The sequence below is a fragment of the Bos indicus genome, chromosome 23 (assembly GCF_029378745.1).
Source record: "Bos indicus isolate NIAB-ARS_2022 breed Sahiwal x Tharparkar chromosome 23, NIAB-ARS_B.indTharparkar_mat_pri_1.0, whole genome shotgun sequence".
Taxonomy (NCBI): domain Eukaryota; kingdom Metazoa; phylum Chordata; class Mammalia; order Artiodactyla; family Bovidae; genus Bos; species Bos indicus.
The window spans coordinates 5,252,711-5,279,204 of NC_091782.1; the positions used below are offsets into that span (position 1 = coordinate 5,252,711).

The following is a 26,494-nucleotide window of genomic DNA, read 5'->3' on the forward strand; positions in this document are numbered from 1 at the left end:
TGTTCTGGCCTCTCTGTTTTCATTGCTGAGTTGATTACCCCTGGGGAGGGGCCTGGGGAGAGGTCTCTAACGAGATGGTCTCCCCTGGACCTTTGCTGCCTTGCCATTTTGTGCTGTCACTGAGCTTGTTGTCAGAAGTCTTTTTGTTATTTCACTGTTCATGTTCTTTGATAGAAAGCAGACTATATTTTGATTGCTCAAGTTTTTGCTATGTTTCTGTTCCCTTGAGTTCCTTAGAAGAAATAATTTGTAACCAGTTTCCCAGTTTGGTATCCAGAAACAGTACCAGCTGAAATCAAATATTGGATCAGCCAAAAAGTCCATTCAAGCTTTTCCATACCATCGTATGGAAAAACCCAAACGAACTTTTTGGCCAACTCAGTGTATATAGCACCAGAATAGTTCAAGGTTGAAGACAGACAGAATTCTGTTTTACTAGAACTCAGGTACGGTGGGCACTCTTATATATAAAGCCAACATGGGAGGCTCAGGCTTTGATGGGAGGGTTCAGAGAGCAACAAGAAAGACACTGAACTGTCCTTGCATTAAATAGGAATGTAATGGCCCCTTTTTGTTAAAAATGAATGTACAAACTTTATCCTTTTTGTACCCCTCTCTTATCATAGGAATTAAACACCTGAGAAGTAAATCCAGATCTGTCAGGAGACAACAGCAGAAGCCTACATTATTGTTTTTTTATTATTTTATTGAAGTATAGTTGATTTACAATGTTGTGGTTAATTTCTGCTGTGCAGCAGAGTGACTCAGTTACGCAAATACATATTCTTTTTCATTATGGATTATCACAGGATATTGAACAGAGTTCCCTGTGCTGTACAGCAGAACCTTATTGTTTGTCCATCCCATATGTAACAGTTTGCATCTGCTAATCCCAGTCTCGCCAATTCTTCCCTTCCTCGCCCTCCCCCTCAGCAGCCACAAGTCTGTTCTCTGTCTGTGAATCTGTTTTGTTTTGTAGAATGTTCATTTGTGTCATATTTTAGATTCCAATCAGAACAGCATTCAGAAAGCCAAATGAAAAAAAAAAAAAATGAAAGCAATAGGAGAGACCTATGGGATAACATAAAGCATGCTGGTCTATACTTAGTTAGTTATTAAGCAAAAGAAGGGGTTGGGGGTGTTCTGCCTGATCTCCCTGCCTCCCCAAGCCCTACTTCTGTTTCTGTTAAGGCTGACTGTGTTTGAATGAGTTGTAACAAAGTGACCGTGGGGCGTGACCACAGAAGCATTAACAAGATGTTTTGCAATCTGCTGATGAAAATATTCTTTCTCCTTCTTCTTCAAGGAAAACTTTGAATAAATAATTTCTTACATTTCTGTTACTATTAGTTTCTGTTTAAAAATGTATTCGATTTCAAATCTAGTGAGTGTGCCCGACTGGACAAAGATGTGAATTTCTTTTACAGTTCCATGACGCTTGGAGTAAGCTTATGGAGTGGCTGGAAGAGTCAGAAAAGTCTCTGGATTCTGAACTGGAAATTGCCAACGACCCAGACAAAATCAAAACACAACTGGCACAGCATAAGGTGGGTGGGCAGCTAAAGGAAGCACATTGTGTCATTGTACGTCTCAAGGTCACTTTGAAATTCTTATCTGATTGCGTGTTTATTCATCACAAGAGAAGAAAGGCTGTCCAATGTGGACTCATACTAAATTTAAAACCGCTTGCCCTTCTTGTTGATCAAAGAGCAGTAGTATCTTTACTCTCCAAGAATCATTCCATTATGGTTCCAGGATTAGCTGTTAAAGGAAAACACACAAGATTAAAACCGGATCTTTAACTATCTAAAATAATACATGAAGGGTTTCCAGAGGTTGAACATTGGTACCTCAGTTTATCACAACTGCCTTGTCTTGTCATTTCCTTCATAGCCATGCAGAAGATAATTGTGTACTGAAAAGAATGTTTTGCCATGTAGATTGCTCTAAACAGTGCAGTGGGGAAAATTGGTTGCCTCATCCTAAATTGGTATTATTGTGTATGTGTGTGAAATTTCACCCCTTTCCTCAAAGGGACATGGTCACCGGCTTCCCTGTGCAGACAAGAAGATATGGAAACAACGTTTTTTGTATTTTCTAATGTATATATCCAATCACATTCCATTCAAAGACCACTTCCCCATTCTCCCCAGCACTTTTTAATTTGGGTCTTTCTATATATTACTCTGTAATGTGATCATCAGCCCTCAGGGTGAGGATGTGTGTTGAAGGAGCATGTTCCTTCAACAGGTTTGTAATTTTAGGTTTTACATGTAAATCATTGCTTGGAACATGATAATTTTTAAAAGGCTGTGAGAAATTGGTTGATGTAAGTTTTATCGTCATCATGAAGTTCTAGCCATCGTGTTTATCCAGGCTGGTGGCTCCATTCATGGGTGTTACTGACTGCAGGGGTCGGGATGCTGGGATCATGGGGGCCCTTTCTTTGGCTGGATGAGGGGTTGCGAGTGGCTTGTCCTGCTGGCCCCTCTGCATCTTCCCAAGAGCTGCCCCTCCAGCACTGGCAGCCCAGAAACAGGGACCAGCACCCTCCCTGCCCTTCTCAGAGTAGACCGACCGCCTGATATGAACGTAAGCATAGACGTGGAATTATGAAGTCTGATGAAAGCATGTTACATATTTAACATAGGAAGTCCTGGGCATACAAATGTGTGCAGAACCCTATTAGATTCTCTTTTTCCTAGTATGACCTGTCATGGTCACCCTTCTCTGAGATAAGGATACAAGGTACATTAAGCCAGTTTTAAAAGAAGTCTTTTCTCTTTATCATTTGGATATGTTTAAAAACGTTGACTCTGTCCTGTATTCAGCTGTAACATTTGTTATGTATCTGATGTGTGAGGAGATAAACACACATGTCAATACCATGATTCTAAATCTAGCATTCTATTATGAATAACAGGAAAAAATAATAATAACAGAAAACAAACTACAAAAATAGATAGTGGAATGAGTACATGAGTGTGTGCCAAGCTGCTTCAGTCGTGTCTGACTCTGTGCGACCCCATGGACTGTAGTCTGCCAGGAGGCCCCTTTGTCCATGGGATTCTCCAGGCCTCAATACGGGGATGGGTTGCCATTTCCTTCTCCAGGGGCTCTTCCTGACTCGGGGATAGAAGCTGGGTCTCTTACTCTGCCCGCACTGGCAGGCAGGTTCTGTACCACTGGTGCCACCTGGGAAACTTACTGCCAAAAATAAAGTCATTCTGGACTTGAAGTCATAATTGCTCTGAGTACTAGCTACCTTTTCCTCTCCAAACTGTCTTGGGTCTCTCAGTAGTTTATTAGCAATTCCATTTTATCATCACTGTTTATATTGTTTGCAGTTTATATCTACATGAGATTCAGGATTGGTTTTGCTTGGAACCTGTTCTTGTGGTAATGGTAGGTGCTCTGAAAGACACTTGGATTCTGCGAAAAGTGAATCCTTCCGTTTGAAAGTGTAAAGACTCTGCTCTCCCCTGGCGTGTTCCCGTGTTGTGCACGCTGCAGCGCCTGACTCAACGATGGCCCGTGTCTCCGCTTATTTGTCCGGGGTTTTTCACTGTCTCTTACCCATTTGTGGATTGGTCCCGAGTAGACATGCGCACTGTTTTCTTGTTGAACACGTAGGAGTTTCAGAAATCCCTCGGAGCCAAGCATTCTGTGTACGACACCACCAGTAGGACCGGGCGTTCCCTGAAGGAGAAGACCACCCTGGCTGACGACAACCTGAAGCTGGACGACATGCTGAGTGAGCTCCGGGACAAGTGGGACACCATCTGCGGGAAGTCGGTGGAGAGGTGAGACGCTCCCGACGGCGGCCGCTCGCCGCGCTGGACCCGGCGGACTCCGGGCCTGGTGCCTTGCAGGGAGGGCTGGGGCCCCTGAGTACGTGCCTCCTGTGCCTGGAGAGCGCCTGCTCACCCTGGAGGCGTTGCTGTCCATTACTATTTGTCTCTAAGGGCTCAGTTCATTCAAAATGACCTCCCCCTCTGCGCCTCCCACCGCCCCTGCCATGGAACTGGCCCCCAGGTCTGCCATTGTCCTCCTCACACCCATCCCCACATCCCAGCAGACCTGTGTGCTTAGAGCAGAGTGGGTTCTTGGGGCCTCCCTGCCCATAGCCTTAGGGACCAGCTCTCGAGTGTGGACCAGGACACGGGCTCCTCACTGCACTCAGCAGCGTCCTCCCAGCCTGGCCCCACCGCCCCTTCCTGTCTCCTGCCTCCTCTTCCTCACGTATCAACCAGGAAAAACCCAAAACTTCGAATAGTTTTTAAGCACCTGAGAAAGTAAAATAGCGGTTGCAGAGTTTGTGCACGCACGTGTGCTCGGTCGCTTAGTAGTGTCTGACTCTGTGCGACCCCATGGACTGCAGTCCAGCAGGCTCCTCTGTCCATGGATTCTCCAGGCACCGGTGCTGCTGCGGGCTGCCGTTTCCTCCTCTCGGGGATCTTCCCGAGCCAGGGGTCACTTCTGCGCCTCTTGCGTCTCCTGCATTGGCAGGCAGGTTCATGCTGCTTATGAATGCTTTCAAGTTTCTCATCCAGAGTTAGTCTAATTGCTTTTGTCAGTGTCCAAATTAAACAGCATATTATATATTTCACTCTAGGAGCTTCATCATGTTTTTATGGTTACTTTTAAAAAAAATCTTTAAAATCGTCTCCAGTCTCAGAAGGTTACAGCTTTTTGCAATGTCCTCTAAATGATTTCACAGCATTTTGTAAGGCATTCTTGCAGAGACAGAAAGGCCCAGCGATGAACAGACGCCTGAGTGGCAGGCGTTAGCGGTGGGGCACGGTGACCACAGAGCCAGCTGAGGGGCTTTGGGGTGATAGACTGTGTCCTGATTGCGATGACGTTACATGAATACAGACGTTACATGAATACAGACGTGTTTAAATCCATGGAACTGTACCTCTACAGACTCAAACGTACTGCGTGACTCCTGAAAATGTACATTTTTTCATGGAAAAGGCATATTTTCATGACGAAAGCAAAGGGTCCATGATTTCCAGAGGTGATGATGAGGGACATTTCCTGGAATAGATGCCATGTATTTAAGGGATAAAAAAGAAATTTTGTTATTTTTTTAGGAAAGCAGAGAAACCGCCGTCAATCCTAGTATGCTCCTTTTTCTCTTGAGGTCTGCCCAGCCTTCGCAGATGGATTTTAGATGTTCCGTTCTTAGAGGGTGGCTTTTTTGTTGCCCAGATTGATTGTTTTCCATTTTTCCCGCCAGACAAAACAAATTGGAGGAAGCCCTCTTATTCTCTGGGCAATTCACGGACGCCCTGCAGGCCCTCATTGACTGGCTCTACAGGGTCGAGCCCCAGCTGGCCGAGGACCAGCCTGTCCATGGAGACATTGATCTGGTGATGAATCTGATCGATAATCACAAGGTATGATTATCCGGGACATGTTATTTTATCTCGTCTGATTATTCTGAATATAGAGGGAACTGTAATTACTTCATTGAGCCTTTTAAGATCTAGAGACTGTGTGTCACGCTGCGTCATAGTCTTTAATATTGAAATACGTAGGCCTCTGAGCAGAATCAGGAAGTCCGCTTTAAAAGCCATGCAGGAAAATTGCTTTAGTATCAGTGAAATACTTTGGTTTTACATTTCCACATCTGATACCTTGCTAGAATTTGGGAAGTGATTTCATTGTCTGCCACTTTAAAGAGCTTTATAAGAATGTTTTATTATCTTTAGTTAATGCATTTAAGTAATTGTGTGATGCAATTTGAAATCACGCATGCGGTGACCTGGAACTAGGTCGTTGCTGAAATACCATGTTTGTGACATGCGCTGCATCACAGATCGGCGTCTCTGTTTTCAGGAACTGTGTTAGCCTTGTCCCCTGGGCCTGTAGCAGTTCATGAGATAACCGTGTGAGCCATCAGGGATTTGATTACTACTTTAAGAAAAATGGTTTCCTTGCTATCTCCTGATATGTATGTTAAACTGTTATAGAAGTCAGAGGTGATATTTGAAACTCCCACTGATACTGAGTGTGAGGTCTTCGATTAGGATCAAATGCTGTTAAAACTTAAAGAATCTTGAAAACAACATGAGGCCTGGTACTCTTGTAGGGTTGTTAGGCGCATGCACAGTTACAACACTCCACTTGAATTCATATATAATTCTCTATAATTTTGCAGTTCAGAAACTTTAGTTAATTTTAAATGTTCTCTTTACACCTTCCTGGTTATGCTGTTTTGATCTTATCTGTTAGTTTTAAAATAACTGGTGTTTTGCATATTTGTTTGCCTTTTTCTCATTCCATGATCACGTTATATTCATAGAAGGGAATTTGTTAGGTTTGAGCATGAACAGGAATTAAGAGAATAGATGAAGAGCATCAATCAGGTCTACAAACATGTTAAAAGCTTTAAATTATGTTGCTTTGCCTATACTGAGACAAATGTTTTGTGGGTGATTAATGCAGTCTTTCCCATCCCCTGGCACTCATTCAGTGAGTAATGAATAATGTAACGTTACTTTGTACATAAATGCCGTTTTTATAAGCTCACTGTCTAAATATTTACTCCCCTAGGCACTTGCCAGGTTTTTTATATACCAAAGGTCAACAAGAATGAATTAATCATTCAGCATTAGTAATACAATTGAAAGGCCCAATAAGAAGTTAACGTATGCAGAGTGCATTGGAAGGTCTACTCAGAACCGCTGGGCTACTCGTATCACAAATGGAAGCATTAGAGCCTGTACCTTGGATCTGTGTGTGTGTGTGTGTGTGTGTGTGTGTGTTTATCTACGGGTACGCCTCATTTAACACTGTCAGTGTGAAGTCAGCAAAGAACTCATCACGCTGTTTTTGGATTATTTTCAACAGGCTCGCTTTTGTGAATGATCCAAGTATCAGACTAGAAACTCATGGATAGAGTCAAAAGGATAAAATGTGCTTGGTAGTGTTCGTTTGTGATGACTTTTTAGAAAAATAAGTTGATTTTAGTTTATAAAGGAAGATGGTTATTTGAAAGATCTGGTTGCAGACAGACTCTTAGGGTCAGAAATGGGTTCATTTTGTGGCCAAAGAAGTCATTTTAACCCCTGGCAAATCAGCACCAGAACTGGGCGAGAAAGAAGAATAAAAAGCTTTTTCTTCAAGGTGACAGATGAGGGGTTGAGCTTCTAAAACCTGTCCTCATGAGTTAGTGCCCAGGGTGCTATGAAAGATGTGACAGAGGATTGTTAGAAGGAAAAAGGCTGCGTGCCAGCCCCGCTGGGCTCCCTGCCCTTCTCCTCGAGTCAGTCTCTGAGGCGCGTTTGCTGGTGGAGAGCAGTCTGGTGGCCAGCACAGGGTGACGGAGTCCAGAGCAGCTGGAACACCCTCACAAAGAATCACAGAGACAGTCTGACGCATTTTGTTTTCTGAAGGTTGTTTATTTGGCCTCACCATGTGGCACACGTTGGGATCTTAGTTCCCCAACCAGGGATCAAACCTTTGCCCCTGCAGTGGAAGCCCAAAGTCTTAGCCACTGGACTGCCAGGGAAGGCCTGAATTTGATGCATTGATGCATGGGATTGAAATAAAGAGGGTGCCCACCAGTATTTAAACCCAACATATTATTTAAGAAGGAACATTCACTCAGGAAGGCATTACAAGGTTGATCAAATTGATGTAAGCCCGGACTTGACAGGAGTGGTGTGACTTGTCTTATTTTCTGAAATTCTGCAGAAAACCCGAGTCGTTAAACCGTAGGTGTTGGAGAGCCGTGCATGATGTTAGGTGCACGTGCCTGTTTCATATAGTATGTGTTACTGTTTGGGCTTGGCAATTAAAAGTTCGTTTTAACAAATTTGCTCCCAGGTCTTCCAGAAGGAGCTGGGGAAGAGGACCAGCAGTGTGCAGGCGCTGAAGCGCTCGGCCCGGGAGCTCATAGAGGGCAACCAGGATGACTCCTCCTGGGTCAGGGTCCAGGTGCAGGAGCTGAGTACACGCTGGGAGACTGTGTGCGCCCTGTCCATCTCCAAGCAGAGCCGCCTCGAGGCTGCCCTGCGCCAGGTAAAGTCCTGTGCTCAACTGCCAGCGGTGCCCCCTTGTCTCAGCTGGGATACTCAAGGGAGGAAGTTCTTAGAGCATCCTTCCATACCTTCTCCCACGTACCATCTCCTCTCCGAAGAATTTCAGTGACTCAGAGAGTGAGGTTTTCTAATCTTCCCGTAAAAGTGCTGGTGGAGCCTTTTTTCAGCAAAAACATTAAGATGGGCTGCCATTCCCTGCAAATCAGATGGTTAAAATGGTGAACTGTTCTTCCTACAGGCATTTCCAACAGATTTTCCTACATTTGTAAAATGCAGCACCATGTGTCTTTCTCTTTTTCCTGGGAATCATGGATATAATGAATCAGTTTAAATGTAAGAGTTGTTTTTTTTTTTCCATGGAGAGGAAGATTTGACTCTACTAACAAGCATATTTGCGAATCTCTTTCGGGCACACGTGCAACCTTAGGCGGAGGAGTTCCACTCGGTGGTCCACGCCCTCCTGGAGTGGCTGGCAGAAGCCGAGCAGACGCTTCGTTTCCATGGTGTTCTCCCAGACGATGAGGATGCTCTCCGGACTCTCATCGACCAGCATAAAGTGAGTTACATGAATGCTCAGTAAAAAATAAGTGAGAAAGCCAAACAAAATAGAGAAAATGAATTCCTGATTGCAAATACCAGCTGCGTGAATATCTTCCTTTCTGAGAAGTAGTGAAAGATCTGGTACGTTTTTAGAATTTATCTGTATCTTCCATCCTTACATAGGTATGTCCGCATGCACCTACCCACATGGATGTGTGGCTGTCTTATTATGCCTTCTTCATAGAAGGTGGATCTTTTAAGACTAGTTACTCAGAGGGGACCCTCCTACACTGTTGGTGGGAATGTGAGTTGGTGCAGCCACTATGGAGAACAATGTGGAGGTACCTCATAAAACTGAACACAGAGCCACTATATGATCCAGGAACCCTCCTCATGGGCATATGTCCAGATAAAACTGTAATTCAAAAAGACACATGCACCCCTATGTTCATAGCAGCACTATCCACAATAGCCAAGGCATGGAAGCAACCCAAATGTCCACCAACAAACAAATGGATAAAGACGATGTGGTACATAAATATATAACAGTGGAATGTTACTCAGCCATAAAGAAGAAGGAAATAATGCCGTTATGCAGGAACATGGATGGACCGAGGAATTATCATACTAAATGAAGTCAGACAGAGAAAGACAAATATCATATGATATCACTTTCATGTGGAATCTAAACTATGATGCAAGTGAACTTACCTACACAACAGTCTCATGGACATAGAGAACAGGCTTGTGGTTTCCGTGGAAAGGGGGAAGCTGGGAGGGGTGGATTGGACATTTATAGGATGGATGAACCGCAGGGTCCTGGTGTACAGTACAGGGAAGTATATTCAATATCCTGGAATAATCCGTAATGGAAAAGAATATAGAAATATGTATCTGTATAGCTGAGTCACTCTGCTGTACAACAGAAATTAACACAACATTGTAAATCAAGTATACTTCACTATAAAAAAGAAATTAAAAAATAAAGCTAGTCACTCTTGTTTTTCTGTCTCCAGGAAGCACGTTTTTTCTAGGGGGCTATGTGGCTCCTGAGCAAAATTGATCACTTTTGTTGCACTTAGATACACATTAGAAAGACGAAATGTCCTTTTCTGAGCAGTATAACATCTATAAAATTATGCCATTAGAATTGTAAATTAATAATTTTTACCTTTGTAAGAAAGACAAGTAGTTTAATAACTGGTCTTAAAATTTTATTTTTATGCCTCTGCAATTCTGTTCCTAATCAAGAGCTACTTTAAATTCTTTTGCAAAGTAACTTATATTGCAACTTATAGATTAAAATGGTTTATGTAAGTAGACATACTATTAAGTAACTAACCAAATAAAATTCTGACCAAAGTTTTCAGATCAAGATTTTTCTTGTGATAATACATAGGACTCGCAAAACCCTTAGGAGAGTGGTCCAGAGAGCTCTTCAACAGATTATTTTCTAATCTTTGATTCTAAAAATGAGGAATTTGCAGTGCTAATAGTGTTATGTTTTCCCCCTGGGATATAGTGTTCATTAATTGTCTTAAAATTAAGTATCTTGAGGGTTTTTTCTGTTTTTTAATTAAAGTATAATTGATTTACAGTGTTGTATTAATTTTATAAATAAATATGTACATTGTATAATTTACATATATACACACACACACATACATACAGTCTTTTTTACATTCTTTTGCATTATGGGTCATCCCCGGATACTGAATATAATTCCCTGTACTACATGATGGGACCTTGCTGGTTTTTGTCCTATGTATGAAAGCTTGCCTTGGCTGACCTCAACTTCCCACTCCATCCCTCGCCCAGCCCCCTCCCTCCTGGCACCCGCAAGTCTGCTCTGTGTCCCTGAGTTTGTTTCTGTTTCATAAGTAAGTTCTTTTGTGTCACAGTTGAGGTTCCCCATGTAAGTGGTATCGTGTGGTATTGGTCTTTCTCTGACTTCTCTTAGTATGATCATCTCTAGATCCATCCACGTCACCGCAGAGGGTATGATCTCATTCTTTGTCTGGCTGCGTGATGTTCCATTGAATATATGTGCCACATCCTCGTTGTTCCCCCGTCTGTTGATGGATCGCATCTGTTGGTGGAATCTAGGTGGCTTCCTTGTCTTGGCTATTGTGAATATGCTGCTGTGAACACAGGGGTGCATGGGTCTTTGTGAATTAGAGTTTGGTCTGGATATATTCCCAGGAGTATGATTGCTGGATCATATGGTAATTCTATTTTTAGTTTCTGAAGAACTTCCATACTGTTCACCATAGTGGCTACAACTTACATTCCCACCAACAGTGTGGGAAGGTTCCCTTTTCCCCACACCCTCTCCAGCACCTGTCATTTGTAGACTTTTTAATGATGGCCATTCTAACCAGTGTGAGGTGGTACCTCATTGTAGTTTTGATTTGCATTTCTCTCATAATTAGTGATGTTGAGCATCTTTTCATGTGCCTGTTGCCTGCTTCAATGTATTGATAGTATTAGTGTCAGCATTTCCTGTGAATTGTAAAGGATCTTTTTAATAACCATTGAGTAACCTTGTGTTTGTTGGAAACACATCGTTAATTCCAGTGTAGAACAGATGCCATCATGTATGGTGACTGCTTATTTTAATCACTATACTCACTCTCTCAGTGATGGTTTGCCTACCCTGTAGCAATGAAATATTGCCTTGTTATTCATAAAAGGGATGTGAGCTTGTATAACCTTATCTGGAGGAAACAAATGCTGCATGCACTTTTGCAAGTTGAAGCTAGACGGTATAAGTAGGAAAATGACATCACGTTTGCCATCCTTTTTTGACTCAGTTCAGTATTATGAAGATCTGCTTTGTGTTACCATGTGCTGACCGTCAGCTGCGTTGGGCTCCGCTGACATGCTGGGGTTTGGGTGTCAGAGTGTCTCCTGAAGCCCCGGGTACATAAGTGCCCTGCAGCACGACGCCCGCTGAGGTGTCACCACCTTCACAGCAGGGCCAGGAAGCCCTCAGAAACACGGGAGGCAGGCAGCCAGGCTGGGGTAGTGGTTTTAACAACAGACTCCTTTTAAATATTTTTAAATTAGCATACAGTTACATGCAGTGTTATAAATGTAATAGCATTTTACAGTAACATTGTTCTTTCTTTTCCATTTCCTTTCTTGCCCTTCACACATTCACCAATAGAAGGCAAACAGAATCCTTAATTTCTTGGACTAGAGCCCTCTCGGTAGAATCCAGTTTCTAAATTGGCAGGGTTTCCCACGTGACCACAGGCCACCAAGCAGCGCTCAGTCGGGCCTGGAGGAGCCCGGGACGCTGTGTTGGCTGGCACCTGGTCCACACTGTGCCATGGGGCCTGGTTTGCAGTGTGGGAGTGGTTAAACGTGCATGATTGGGTCAGCTCCCCTCTGGAAAGGCACAGCTGCTCTTAACCTCTGCTTTTCTCTCTTCCTAGTAAAGTTTGTTTTCTTTCACCTTTAAATGAAAATTAAGATATTTTTAAAGTAGGTCCTGATATTTGAAAAGTGGGTCATTAGAGTCTGTGAGTCTGTTTCTGTTTTGTACGTAAGTTCATTTGTTTATGGTTACCAAGGGAAAGGGTGGGTGGAAGGATACACTAGGAGTCTCGGGTTAACATGTGCACACTCCTGTATATAAAGGAGGTACTCAACAAGGACCCACTGTACAGTCCAGGGAACTCCACTCAGTACTCTGTAGCAACCTTTATGGGGAAAAAATGTGGAAAAGAATGGGTACGTGTATGTATGTAACTGAATCATTTTGCTGTGCACCTGCATCTAGCACAGCATTGTCAGGCAACTGTACCCCCGTGTAAACTAAGTTACAGCAGGTCGTGTTAGCAGAGTGACTGGGCCTTGACTCCCCCAGCATTTATTCAGCCAGAGACACGGAATTGAACAAGACACTCTCTTGATCTTGTGCACCTTAACATCTAGTAGCTGTGCATGTAAATGGATTATTTTATCAGAGCAAAATGCCAGCCTAGGATGCATCAGATGGCCACTCTGGAGGTTCGAAAGGAAAGGTCACTAGACGTGCACGCCCATGATTTGAGATGACCCCCTGGTTACCGGGCGTGGGTAACACCGGTGCCGTCCATCCCCTCCCACTCTTGTCAGGGCAGGAATCGTTCTTGGTGTGTGGTCCAGATAGATCAGAGGGGTCAGTGGGTGTTTGAAATTCAGTGCAGGGTTCGGGAGGCATGTCAAATTTTTTAGGGCCAAGATTCTCATCTTTCAGCCCCACTTTCTGAGTTCTGTGATCCATGAATCTACAGATACAGTTCTGATGGCCAAAAGTAAAGCATGTGAGATACTTGTAAGCAGGTTGGTTTGACTGCCTCCAGACCTGTTGAGGTTTGTGCATCCTGCCGAAGCTGAGGATAGCTCTCTTTACCGGACTTTGAGATGGGCACTTCTCCCAGAGCCCAGCCCTGTCAGACCACTTGCTCCAGCCTCTCGGGCCTGCTTCCCGCCTGGATGCTGGGGCTTCTCTGCTGCAGCCCAGACCTTCCCAGTTCCCGGCCAGCCCGCTCTCTTACTTGGCACTCTTTGGATACACATTCCTGTCATTCCTGGCACAGTGAATGCTTCATTAAACACTAACCTCCTTGTCTTATTTACTAGAACATTTTTTTTTCAGTCCATATTGTTTCTGTCTCTTAAGGTTTAGGCCAAGTCCCAATTCTCCTCTCTGTGAATATAATAATTATTATATATTCAAGTTCAGGAGTGTGTTTTTTTGTATCATGTGTTTGTAAAGCATGAGATGGTATCCTGCAGTTGGATTTTGAGAGTGGGTTAGAAGATGCTTTTTCCGATTTCTGTTCCTCCCCCCTCTCAGTTCCTCGTCAGTGAACAATTTCCAGCTGTGAATAAATCGATTTAAGTTCTTGCTTGCTGGTTTAGCTCTGAGAGTCCAGTGGGCACTGCCTGAGTTTTGGTTTCAGCCTGCGCGCCTTTGTTTCTGCCGCAGGAGTTCATGAAGAGACTGGAGGAGAAGCGCGCCGCCCTCAACAAAGCCACCAGCATGGGGGACGCCATCCTGGCCATCTGCCACCCCGACTCCATCACCACCATTAAGCACTGGATAACCATCATCCGGGCCAGATTCGAGGAGGTGAGTGCGCCGCAGGCCGTGCTTAGGACAGCGGGAGCTGTGAGAGTCAGGGCGAGGGGCTGTGCACACTTGGGTAATTGATGATGCCTTTAAGGCTGTGGGAACCTGGAGGCTTGCACCCTTTGTGAGACCATTCCTCTGGGTATTACCTGTCTCTGCCACCCACTTTTCTTGAAGAAGTTACAGGCGTTCTGCAGCTGTGTCCCTGAAACATGAAGAGACAAATACTTGGTTCACTGTAGAACTTTCTGTCCAACTCCACTTCATATCTGCAGAATAGGTTTTTCAGAGCCATCTATGCTTATGGAAAGAACTGCACACCCAAGTGAATTCGTTTTGTATTTAAGATCTTAGCTATTTTTATTTCCACCCTGCGCTCCGTGGAGTTAGCATGCATAATCCTTCAGGGGATGCCAGTTCGAACTTAAATTAGAAGGTGAAGGGAAGCCTGGGTGATTGATGGCCATCTTCCCTTATGAGGGTGACCAGTGTTGTAAAGGGTTCCCATATCCTCCACCAGCTGGGTCTCGGGACCATTGATGGAATCTTGAAAGATTGGAAGAGTTACGAGTCTAGCCCAGGGTGATCCTGATACATGTTTCAATTTTGTGTACTTAACACCCGTGAAATCATGCCCTATGATGGAAGGGAGTGGGAACAAGGTCTGTTTGTCCATCAGGTGCTGGCCTGGGCGAAGCAGCACCAGCAGAGATTGGCCAGCGCCCTGGCTGGGCTCATCGCAAAGCAGGAGCTGCTGGAAGCCCTGCTGGCCTGGCTGCAGTGGGCCGAAACCACGCTGAGCGACAGGGACAAGGAGGTCATCCCCCAGGAGATCGAAGAGGTGAAAGCCCTCATCGCGGAGCACCAGGTAACAGACGTCACCCCAGCCCGCCTTCTCGGGCCTTCCCAGAAGGCCATGCTGCCTATTTCACTTCCTCAGCCCCCACCCCGGCCCTGGAGCTTCTCTCGCTTTGCTGGGGTCTCCTCCCCTTTTTGGACGCTCCTTCTCTTGGCCCCATGAGGGCGCCCCCCTCGGATGGGTTCTCCCTACCGGCCACCTCCTGCTCCCTCAGCGGGCAGCTCTCCCTGCGTTTTGTCCCCAGGCCCACCCCTCCCTCCTGCACCCCCGTGGCCTCCTCTCCTCTTTTGTTCACTGGTCCACGTTTGCATCTTCTGCTGCCTGCTCTCAGCATCTCACAGGAAGCCCGCCAGTCCTTCAGACACATCTCATCTCAATGGGAACATACGGTCTCACTCAAAAAAGTTTCAGGTTCGGAAATGATGGGCATCGTACTGACCTACTGTTTGCTCATTCATTTCTTTAATATGCATTTATGAAGATCACTGAGTGTCAGATTACTTGGCTAAGCAATTAGCAGTGCAATCGTATTTTAATAGAAGTGTAAGATTTCAGCGCCTGTGCGGCCCTGAAGCGTCTCTGGCACCTGCAGTGTTAAAGTGATCAGTGTTCTCCAGGGTGATGAACATTCTGCAAACGTGCTTCTTCACTTTTCTCACTTTTGTCTGCTTCGTCCTTTTCCCATCGTTTTTATCAGTCTCTGCCTTTGCCACAGATTTCGTATACAGGGACACATGGTCAATCATGATCATAAGCCCAAGGAGAGGAGACAAATGACAAGACAGTCAGACCTTTTAAATATAAACTTGAGCCCGGAGGGCCCTCACTGGTAGAGCCCATTTATTAATAGGGATATTTGAGGTGTTTCCACATTTAATGTGAATGCTTTCTGTCACTGTATATCAAAGACATCTTAAACACTTCAAGTATGTAGGTGAGATGTGTCCCTAGACAGCCCAGCTGACTCGTTGCTGAGCAAACAGATACTCACTTTGAGATTCTTCATGGGGAGCCGGGACGCTTGGTTCTGGCTGGTCACAGACAGGTTGTGTTCTTCATACAGCTGCTCCCAGGGTGGTCTTCAAACGAAAACAAATTGCTTTTGAAACACTGTACTTACTACCTATAACGCTTTGTAGTCTTTGGAAGTAAGTAAATGCTGTATTATGGTGGTTAGATTTTTTTTTCCCCCTAGATAAACATGCATTTTGTTCTTTTTCCAGAAATCGTAGTGTGGTCTTTTTATCCTCTCTCTTTTTAATTCATTTCTAAAGATAGCGTTCACTGATGAACTTGTATTTAGTTGATATCACTGCTTTCTTTCAGACCTTCATGGAAGAAATGACAAGAAAGCAGCCTGACGTGGACAAAGTGACCAAGACCTACAAGAGGAGGGCAGCAGACCCTTCCTCCTTGCAGTCCCACATCCCGGTCTTGGATAAGGGGCGAGCAGGACGTAAGCAGGCCATTTCTTTAAAATGAGGATGGTTATACAAGAAAGTTAACTTCCTTTTATTTTGAGTTTATGGTTTGACACTGGGACTTCTCTGGTGGCTCAGATGGTAAAGCGTCTGCCTACAATGCGGGAGACCCGGGTTCAGTCCCCAGGTCGGGAACATCTCCTGGAGAAGGAAGTGGCACCCCACTCCAGTACTCTTGCCTGGAAAATCCCATGGACGGAGGAGCCTGGTAGGTTACAGTCCATGGGGTTGCAGAGAGTTGAACATGACTGAGCGGCTTCACTTTCCTCTCACTTTGACATTTTGGAGGCATAGGTGAATCTACACGAGCTCTCAATAACAAAAAGTTTTCTTGAAAGAAAACATGAGCTACGTATTATAGCAACTTATTTTAAAATAAGAAGGTAAATCCAGGTTTCTGTGTGTAACCTTATTTGCTTGAAGTATATCTTTAAGATTAGCCAGAAGAAATTAGAAAGATTTGCAATAAGAACAGAAATCATGACCTCCTTTGAAATGACTTGTTCTGCTTCTAGTATGTAAATAACCTTCAAGTGGAATGGAATAGGAATGACCGTGACCTAACTGTTCACTAGTAACCAGTAATCTGATTGATTTTGCTCATGGTCATATGACTTCAGGCTCTATTTACTGACTTCCCAGCCTGTCTTGACCCAACAAAATGACATCAAATTCAATAATAGCTTGGATAAGGTTTAGAAGACACACAATTTATACCAATTTGTTGATTTTCTGAATGCTGTATTAGTTAAAAAAAAAAAGAAAGAAAAAATGGTTTTGGGTCTGCCATGGTAAGAAAGTGGTTAGGGACTCTGCACAGACTCTTGGCTGTCCTGTGCCATACCCCTCCCCACCACCAGCTGGATCACGCAACCTTGGACGTGTTATCTAAACCCTTTCTGAACCTCAGTTTTCTCGCCTGTAAAAGGGGAGGATTATAACCTTCTTGGGCTGTGGTGAGGATTTAATTTAACTGCTGTGTGTGAAGTGTTTAGCGTACTTCCTGGACCATTGTTAAATATTAGCTCATTAAATTATGAGCTAATATTAAATTAGCTTTTTAATTTAATATTTAAAATTTTAAATTTAATTTAATTTTAAATTAAATTAAAAATGCTCATTAAATATTAGCTATTGATATCTCTGTACAGCCCCATGGGGGTTAGGAAATCTAGGCAAATCTCAGCTTGGACACTACCTTCCTATGTAAGCTGAGGCCAGTGATGTGTTTTTCCAGCTCACATTGAGCCGTTTAGTTGGATCAGGGAGCTCTGTGATGTTATAGAAGCCTGTAAGTGATAGAGGGCGGAAGCTCGAGGAGGGTGGTAAGTTGGGGCGTGAGCCAGTGTGCGGGGCTCAGCCTCAGCAGGAAGCGGGCCTGGAGGAAGGCCGTGCTGCCTCACACCGGGTGGTCAGGTTGGGGCTGTCGGGCGTCTCACTGACTGTGGCGCCCCCGGCATCGCCTGCCCGCACCTGCCATCCTCGGGGCCTTAGCCTCTCAGTCACAGCCAGGCTTCTGGAACCGAGTCACAGACAGCAGTGCCCTGATTAGGTAGCAAAGAGGAAGGTGGCAGGGTGCTTCTTTGGAACTCAAGTGGCACAGAATTTAGGTTGAAAAGTGTTTGAAGCGTCAGTGTATTGAGAGAGCATCCTAGTACTTCAGGGCTCCTGTCAAGACACGTTAAAATGCCTCTGTCTCTGAACAGTATGTGATCCCTGTTAAGTAAAACGCACTTGGACCCTGATACCGCACTTCACCTCAATCAGAGTTTCTACTCGTCACAGTCAGTAGGGAACTTGATTCACTCTGAATGAGGAGCAGGAGAGGTCAGACCTTAACACCTTCCAGACCCCTGGAGACTTTGCCATCCTAATCAAGTTGTGTTTTAACAGGTAAACGCCTCCCAGCCCCAAGCTTCTATCCTTCTGGATCACAGACGCAAATTGAAACCAAAAATCCCAGAGTCAACTTACTGGTGAGCAAGTGGCAGCAAGTCTGGCTTCTCGCCTTAGAGAGGAGGAGGAAGCTGAACGACGCCTTGGACAGACTGGAGGAGGTGAGGGGCTCGTGTGGGCATACTGGCATTTGCCCCCATTCACCAGGATGCAGTGCCAGCGTCTTGGGTTTTTTCAACATTTCTGGTAATAGATAAACTCTTGATGTCAGAGTGCATATTTTATTAATATTTCTGAAATTAATGCTGCAAGTATGAATGTTTTTATGGTGAAAAAACCCCTGATAGATGGGCTTTGGATTTAAGGGATCAAAGTCAAAAACAGATACATTGTAACATAATCAAAAGCTGCCGCCTCAGGTAAAGGTCTGGTTTGACACATTTGCTGGCAGCATCACCTAGCAACTGTAATCATTTATAATGCAGATCTTTTAATTATACATACTCTGATCTGAGGCTCTTAGAGTTTCAGATTCTGGAGCTGGTGAATGTTTAAAAGGTGGGAGTTGAGAGCGCCTGGTGGCGGAGAGCCCGAGGGGTTAAATGGGTCGTGCTGAGCTGGGCCTGCTCCCCAGGGGCACAGAGAATGACTTCGCTGTACCAAAAAATTTCCTTTTGACATTTTGAGTTTTGTTTCTTCTGCTAAGTACAGAACAGAACAGTGGCAGTAATGAAATAAACTTTACAGGGTAAGCATTGAGGCCCCCTTTGCAAGACGATGTCTCTCTTGGAAAGAACGATGTGTGTGTAGTCTAGATGACCATCAAAAATAGCGTTAATCATATTGTGTAAGATAGAATTCTTGTCATCTAGAGCAGCAGTCCCCAACCTTTTTGGCACCAGGGATCAATTTCGTGGAAGAGAGTTTCCACAGACCGGGGGTGGGGTTGGGGGGGGGGGTGGTTTCAGAATGATTCAAGCACGTTACGTTCCTTGTGCACTTGATTTCTGTTATTATTGCACAGGCTCCACCTTAGCTCATCAAGCAGTGGATCCCAGAGACTGGGGGACCCTTGAATCTAGAGGGTCATTAAAAATAATGGTAATTCATATTATATAAGATACAATTTTTTTTTCTAGAGGACCATTAAAAATAACGTTCATATCATATAAGATAAAATTTTTGTTGTCTAGAGGATCGTTAGGAATCACACTCATGTTGTATATGTAATTTGAGCACAGTAGTCACGCAGCCAAATGCCTCTTGCCCTTTTCAGCTTAGAGAATTTGCCAACTTTGACTTTGATGTCTGGCGCAAAAAGTACATGCGCTGGATGAACCACAAGAAATCTCGAGTGATGGACTTTTTCAGGAGGATAGATAAAGATCAAGATGGGAAAATAACCCGACAAGAGTTTATTGACGGAATCCTTTCCTCAAGTAAGTCCCAAGTGAGGTGGCCAGAATGAATGTAGTTTTTTTAAGAAAATGAGCACAGTTTAAGTTTTGGAGCCAGGAATCTTGTGTTATTTATAAGTAATTAGCATCACATTTAAATTCGGCTTTAAAGTCATTGCCCTCAAAAAACCAAAAAACCGTTCTTGGTTAAAATGTATGGCTTTGGAGGCAGGCACACTTACTAATTGTGTCACCACAGATAAATGGCGGTGGGTAAGCAGGTTGATAATTTTTAATTCTTAGATTGTGTTGCCTGGCATAGAATGGGCAGTCAGTAAATGCAAAGCATCCCTCTTTTCTGTTGTAGTTCACATTCTAATCTGATATTGTCATTAGTAGGAAATTACAAGGCTATAGAAATTCTTAAAGTACATGCCCCCGTCTTGTTGACAAAATTAGTTTGATCCTGTGTTTGTGATTTCTTTGGCGGAGGTTACCGGAAACCATTCTCAAAGTAAATTTCATGTAAATTATTCCATAAGTGGTACTTGAACCATATGAAATTTGCTAATCTTAAATAGCTTTTAGCCTAGACAAATAGCCACTTCAAAGGATTCAAGTAGTAAATAAGGGTAAATTTAGGCCACATATCTAGTGATTGTGCTTATGTTACATAAATCAGGTTTTTCTCTTTTTAAAGATTTTATTATATTTGATCATGCTAATCATTTAACTGGCCACACTATAATTCAGATGTACAACCAAGAGTGTCTCAAGGCAGAATTAACAAGTTAGTGCCACTTACTTTTTTTTTAAGACTTAAAGGGGACTTCCCTGGTGGTTCATTGGCTAAAACTCTGCACTTCCGCTGCAGTGGTCATAGATTCAATTCCTCGTCAGGGAACTAAGATCCTCCAAAGGACCCACACGAGGAGGCAAAAACAAAAAACCCCACACAAATCTTTTTTGTAAAATGTTATTATAGGTGGAAGGTCTTATCAGCTTTCATTGGGAGTAGAGTGTACTGAGAATATCTTAATTATCAGTTGTATGTGGAATCTAAACAAAAAGTCGGACTCATAGAAACAGGGCAGGAAAGTGTTTGGCCGGGAGGTGGGGGAGAGGCTGGTATGAGGGTACAAATTTCCAGATATAAAATTAATAAGGCCTGAAAATGTAATGTATGACTGTGGTTTATATATGTATATAAATATGTTTGGTTATATATGTATAACATACGTATGTATATGTATATATACATGTATATATATATATATGACATGTATATATGTGTATATATATATACACACACACATATATATACATATGTATGTATATATGTATACATTATATATACATATATATATATATGACATGGTGACTATGATTGATAACATGTATAGATTGGAATTTGCTGGAAGAGTGAAACTTACTCTTACCAAAAAAAAAGTGCAAAAGATAAATATGTTAGGTGATGGATGTGTTAACTAGATGAGAGGAATCCCTCCACAGTGTACATATATCACATTATTACGGTTGCACCTTAAATATCTTGCAGTTTCATTTGTCAGTGATTCCCTCAATAATGCTACTTACTATTGTTTTGAAACTGTTAAGAGTTCCCTACCAGCCGCCTGGAGATGAGTGCAGTTGCAGACATCTTCGACAGAGATGGTGACGGGTACATCGACTACTATGAATTTGTAGCTGCCCTTCACCCAAATAAGGATGCATACAAACCCATCACTGATGCTGACAAAATCGAAGATGAGGTACTGCTTACCTTTATACTGTGTGCAGAGGTCACCTCATGTTCTGCCCAGATACCCTGCACGATTGATGCTGCAGCTTTATTTCCACGTTTCGTTGTTACATAACGGTTTTAAGGATGCCACGATGTAATATTAACATTAGAGTGACTATTTTATCATTGCTTTTGGCAGGTGACAAGGCAGGTAGCTAAGTGCAAATGTGCAAAACGATTCCAGGTTGAACAGATTGGAGATAACAAATACAGGGTAAGTTTCCAAAATAGCTGTGCGGTCTGCTTAAAGGATGAGAATTAAACATGTGATCTGCATTGCTTCCCAGGAGTGCTAATGACTTATTTTTACCATCTATCAAAGGGTACTGGTATGTGAAATTCCAGCTTTTGTAACTTTAAATGATATAAAGGTAGCTTGTTGTATATTAGGACATATCTTTGACATGTACAGGATGTCCATTCAAGGAGAAAAATATTCAGAGGAAAACACATCTTGTATATTTAGATTGCTTCATATTACTTTATAATCTATTTTATTATGATCAGAGGTAAGTTTTCATACCTTCAGTAACAAAACTATTCCAAGCCAGGAAGCAAAGTTAAAATGTTGACTTGTTTTTATAAACGTGAGAAAGAGGCAGTGTTGTCCTCTGATGCAGAAATTTTTTTTTTTAATTTAAATCTCAATAATTCAGTTTACCTTCTTTCAAAACAATTACTTGAAAGCACTTGTGACTTAGTCACACTTTCTCTATCATTTTTTTCTCTCTTTTTTTGGAACATCTCTTATTTGTAGTAGCTAGATAGGAAATGTGCTGGTTTCCCTCCTATAGTCTGTTACTTATAAATGAAACAGTATTCATTTTGTTTTTTGTATTTCTACATTGAAAAACATTCATCTATTGGGCTGGCCAAAAAGCTTGTTCACATTTTTCCAGATGATGGCACCGAAAAACCCAAATGAACTTTTTAGCCAACCCAGTATACATTTGAATTTTTACCTTAAATTTGAAGCCCAAACACTTTCCAAAAAACTTGCATAGAAAATTTTCTGATTATTTGGTTTGAAGTTGGGAAAAATGGGTACCTGCACATCTCTAAACTAGATACTATATCCAGAATCCCAAAGTGTGAGAGAGAGGGTGTGTGTGTGTGTTTTCTGGAGTCATATGAAAAGTTTCCTATTGAACTAATTGTGTCTTTCTTCCATTTTTCATTTTTTTTTATCAGTTCTTCCTGGGAAATCAGGTATAAACCAGTGGAATGTATTCTCCAGTTCCCAATGGTTTTTTTTTAACTTTAATTCATAGTCATTGAAGCTTGCCCTGGCCCGTCTTTCCCATGCTGTCCCCCTAGCGGCTACATTGTTGGTTGGCGTGGTGTTTCTGTCAGCGCTATAAGGGTCCTCGATCCAGGACTCCTTTCTGCTTTGTGTCTCAAATGAGGAGATTACCTTCAAGCACACCAGATAATCAGTTGTAGTCTGGCTAGGCACAGTGTTGAGTGCAGTTTTCAGCCCTATCTTTGATAATGCTGTTCCCACCTGTCACACGCAACTGCTCATCGCAGCACAAACTTGACTGTTGACAGTCTCCGTGTGGTCTTGGTGCTTGGCCATTGAGGAGGAGGTTGCTCTGATGAGGGCAGTGAGAATAGGGCCAGCCTCTGGCAGGGACCTGGGAGGACAGCTCAGAGTGGTCAGCACGGCACTCGGCCTCAGTGATGGTTTTCTCCAGAGCAGCCGCCATCCGTGTGCCCTGGCCCATCGAGTTCGGGCTTTGCATTCTGGGTAAAGTGTCGCTCTGACGGTCCTAAATGATACAAATCCCCGTGAGGAGCTGTTTCTCTTGTGACTTGACGAAATCCTAGCCGTGCTTATGCCGTTTTGCCCTCAGATTTAAGTCAGAATAGACTGACCAAGATCAGCATTTTATAACTAAAGACAGAGAAATCATATTTTAATTTAAACAAGGAAAGTTGTTTTTTTTTTTTTTAACTCTGTGCTTTTGAAAACAGGCATGCTATTTGTGACACCTGACCATTTGTGTGTGCCCAGTTGCTTCAGTAGTGTCTGACTCTACGCCACCTCGCGGACGGCAGCCCAGCAGGCTCCTCTGTCCATGGGATTCCCCCGGCAAGGCTCCTGCAGTGCACTGCCATGCCCTCCTCCAGGGGATCTGGCCATATCTACAGATACTACTCTCCTCCTCAGTTTCTAAGTCAGATTAGATCTTAAGTTTCAAACTACCAAGTATCATTTACTTGGAAGCAAATTATTTTTTCAAATAACATTTTAAAGTCATTTTGAATAGATGTTTTGAAACCTTCCATTGGTTTGCATAAGAAGTTACTTTCCCTTTCTTGTTATTTTCTAAGTTAGTAATTGTGACAGCATCTTTTATTTTTGGAAAGGATGAAATGACCCCAAAGGTTTAAGTCACTGAAAATACAAACAACAACATTATGTATTTTTCAATTTAGCTGTTGAAAAAAATCAGGGAAATTCTGAAGACATTGGTACCTGTCAGAGAATGCCATCTCAGAATTTAAGCTTATTCATATTTAGTATGATGGAAATAAATTGAAATATCATCCCTATAAAATAAATATTTTATATTATTTATATGTGATATAAATATTTACCTATATCCTTAAAGCTTGTTTTCAATGTAATCTTGGACCAAAAGTGTATGTATGGTCTGATTATCTGGTTCCTTAAGGGTAATTTTCTTTGAATCCCCTCCTTTTCCTTTGCTTATTAGCAGCACCAAATTTTTTCTAACAAATTAAATATGTGTTTTGATTTTTAAATTTTAATTTACAGTTCACTAGCAGGTTCAGTTACAGGAGAGTTGAAATCTCAAGGCTTAAAAACCATTTTAGAAAAAGCAATGTAAAAAGGTTTGATGTGACTATCTTGAGTCCCACTGGTACATTTTACATACTTTCTGGATCCTTCTGAGTTTCAGGGTCTGGGATGGTTGGCTTTGTTCTAGTGTTCTCTTCCTGAAACTCAGCGTTAAAATTTATGAAAAGCAGCAAATTGTTTCTACTTCAAGTTTTTCTATTTATCTTTCATGAGCCCAGACAAATAGTCACAATTGTATGTTCCCTGCCTTAAAAAGAAGCTCTTTATGTCAACTTGACTGTTGATTTTGCTATGGTATCCGCCAGGTTGGCAACCATGAAATTCAGTCTGGTGGTTTTTGTAAGTTGGTCATGAGCTTGTTAGAAATGATTTAAGGGTATAAAATCATTTCTCATGGGCTTTCATAGTAAATCAACCTTATGATCAGAAACTGCCTGCAGTCTACTTGTGTATTCAAGAGTTGAAGAATTTGTAGCGTATCTGAGTGATCAGAGATCCACTGAAAGTGCAGGAAAAGACAAATGCTTCTCAGTGTCAGCAATTTTGATGCATACAGCTTTAAAGAAGGCCTTTTAGATTTAAAAGCTGTATCATTCCTAATGTGTCAGTGTCTGTCCAATATGACAGTAATCTAAAATGGCATGTTAATCCAGCCTTTAACAAATTAGCCTACCAGATCATTAGTGATGCAGAAGTTTTATTTAACTGTGAAATTTGTATTAGTCATGATCATTTATTGTCTCTTTTGCTAAGTCAGAATTGCTTAGAGAAAGCAGATGAGTTTATGAACATTTCTGCCACAGATTTCCAACAGCTTTAGGTGTAAGATGAAGTTTTCATGAAGAAGAATCAGAGTTTATTAAATTTTCTTTAGGATCATGTTACCTCCTGGAACCCCCAGGAGACTGGATCAGTGCTTATTTTCATGGCTGTGTTTACTCTCTAGAAACATTTTTCAATTACTTCCTTACTAATGTTGTTTCTGTCGTAAGTGAGAAAAATCATTTTTAGAAGAAAGCTTCAGGATTACACGTGATAACCTTCGTCATCTTTTTTCACCCTATTTCCTCTGGGCTAAATCAGCATGCAGCCGTCTAACGCAGATCATGACAAACCCCTCTCTGAGATTTTACTAATCGCTGCGAACTAAGCAAGAAGTTAGAGTTGGTTGCTTATAGCAGATCGCACTTCCTGCCTTGGCTGAGATTTACTCTGGACAATTAGAGGGTCTTCTTTCTTTCCCTTCCCAGTTTGGAGACTCCCAGCAACTTCGGCTCGTCCGCATCCTGCGCAGCACCGTGATGGTTCGCGTTGGAGGTGGATGGATGGCGCTCGATGAGTTCCTAGTGAAAAACGACCCTTGCAGGGGTAAGGAGACGCTTACCGTCAGGGTAGTCACCCCGTGCAAGTATGTCCATCCTGTGTTATTTTCCAGCATCAAAAACATACTGGGGTGTACACCTGAATCTATCACAGCATTGTTCATCAACTCTGCTCCAGTGTATCAAGTAAAACTATACTCCCAGTACATAAAGTCAAACGTTTTTTAAAAAGTTAGCTAAAAATAACTTACTGAGGCTCATTTTGGTCATATATTATTGGGTTGGCTAAAAAGTTCTCTTGGGTTTGCCCATAAGACATTACGGAAAAACCCAAACGAACTTTTTGGCCAGCCCAATATGATGAATGTTCACATTGGTCTGTCAGCCTGAAGTTCCCAAAGAACTTGGGGCAGTTGTGTAAACTGTGTTCCTCGCTCTTGTTTTTTTTTTTTTTTTTTCTTTTCCACTTCTCCTGGATAGCTAGGAGACTGGGGGATGGGAAACACTAGAATGTATTTTTCTGTATGAGACACCCCACCATCTGCAGTTTTCAGAATGAGCGATTCTACCAGCCAAGGACAGGATTTCCTCTGTCATTGAAAAGCAAAGTAAGAGGAAAGAAAACCGAGTGATGAAGATTGAAGATAGTGTACAGGAGAAGTTTGAAAGCAAAAGTGTTTCTGAAATTAGGGGGAGGTGAGGAAAGCAGTATTGAAAAAAATGTTTAAACAATAAGCTCCTGATTTGACTCTGAATTTTGAAGTTACAGATCAGCGCCCTAAGAAGGTGCACACACACCGCACCATAGCACTCAGGCGGGTGGGACTGGGCTCGGGTGGCCAGTCCGCGGGCCTCCCTGCTGGCCACCGTGGGTGATGACGCCTAAAGGAGTGAAGTAAAAGCAAAGGCGCCCTTTTGTTTTGTATTTGGAAACAGTGCAGCCTAAGGTAGCACAGCTCCACTTATGAAACAAGGGAGAAGGCAGAGTGCTCTGTGCGGTCGCCTGAGAAAGGCAGCTTGCCTGGGGCAGGGTCTTCAGGTGCGGTTTTCCTCCCGAGTCAGCCCTGTGCGTGCTTCTCTTCTAAACTGTGCACCAAGGCCCGACCTGAGAAGCCTTGGCGTAGTCGACCACTGTGCTGTGTTTCTTCTTCTGCTAACAGTTCTCTTGAATGTGATTGATATCCTG

The 26,494-nt window shown here is 42.8% G+C and overlaps 1 protein-coding gene across 28 annotated transcripts in view; it reads left to right on the forward strand.

Moving 5' to 3' along the window:
* DST (dystonin) overlaps positions 1 to 26,494 on the forward strand; it is a 518,621-nt gene that overhangs the window by 484,664 nt on the left and 7,463 nt on the right. For 23 of the 28 annotated variants that reach the window (XM_070777732.1, XM_070777740.1, XM_070777736.1 and 20 more), the window contains 14 exons: positions 1,428 to 1,547; positions 3,634 to 3,803; positions 5,246 to 5,405; positions 7,840 to 8,034; positions 8,482 to 8,610; positions 13,576 to 13,719; positions 14,399 to 14,587; positions 15,905 to 16,034; positions 17,953 to 18,116; positions 19,232 to 19,394; positions 20,970 to 21,124; positions 21,296 to 21,370; positions 22,348 to 22,365; positions 25,237 to 25,354. In XM_070777732.1, coding sequence (XP_070633833.1) covers positions 1,428 to 1,547; positions 3,634 to 3,803; positions 5,246 to 5,405; positions 7,840 to 8,034; positions 8,482 to 8,610; positions 13,576 to 13,719; positions 14,399 to 14,587; positions 15,905 to 16,034; positions 17,953 to 18,116; positions 19,232 to 19,394; positions 20,970 to 21,124; positions 21,296 to 21,370; positions 22,348 to 22,365; positions 25,237 to 25,354 — 1,930 coding nt within the window. The remainder of the gene's footprint in view (positions 1 to 1,427; positions 1,548 to 3,633; positions 3,804 to 5,245; positions 5,406 to 7,839; positions 8,035 to 8,481; positions 8,611 to 13,575; positions 13,720 to 14,398; positions 14,588 to 15,904; positions 16,035 to 17,952; positions 18,117 to 19,231; positions 19,395 to 20,969; positions 21,125 to 21,295; positions 21,371 to 22,347; positions 22,366 to 25,236; positions 25,355 to 26,494) is intronic. The other 5 variants (XM_070777734.1, XM_070777737.1, XM_070777762.1 and 2 more) reach the window with 1 other exon arrangement.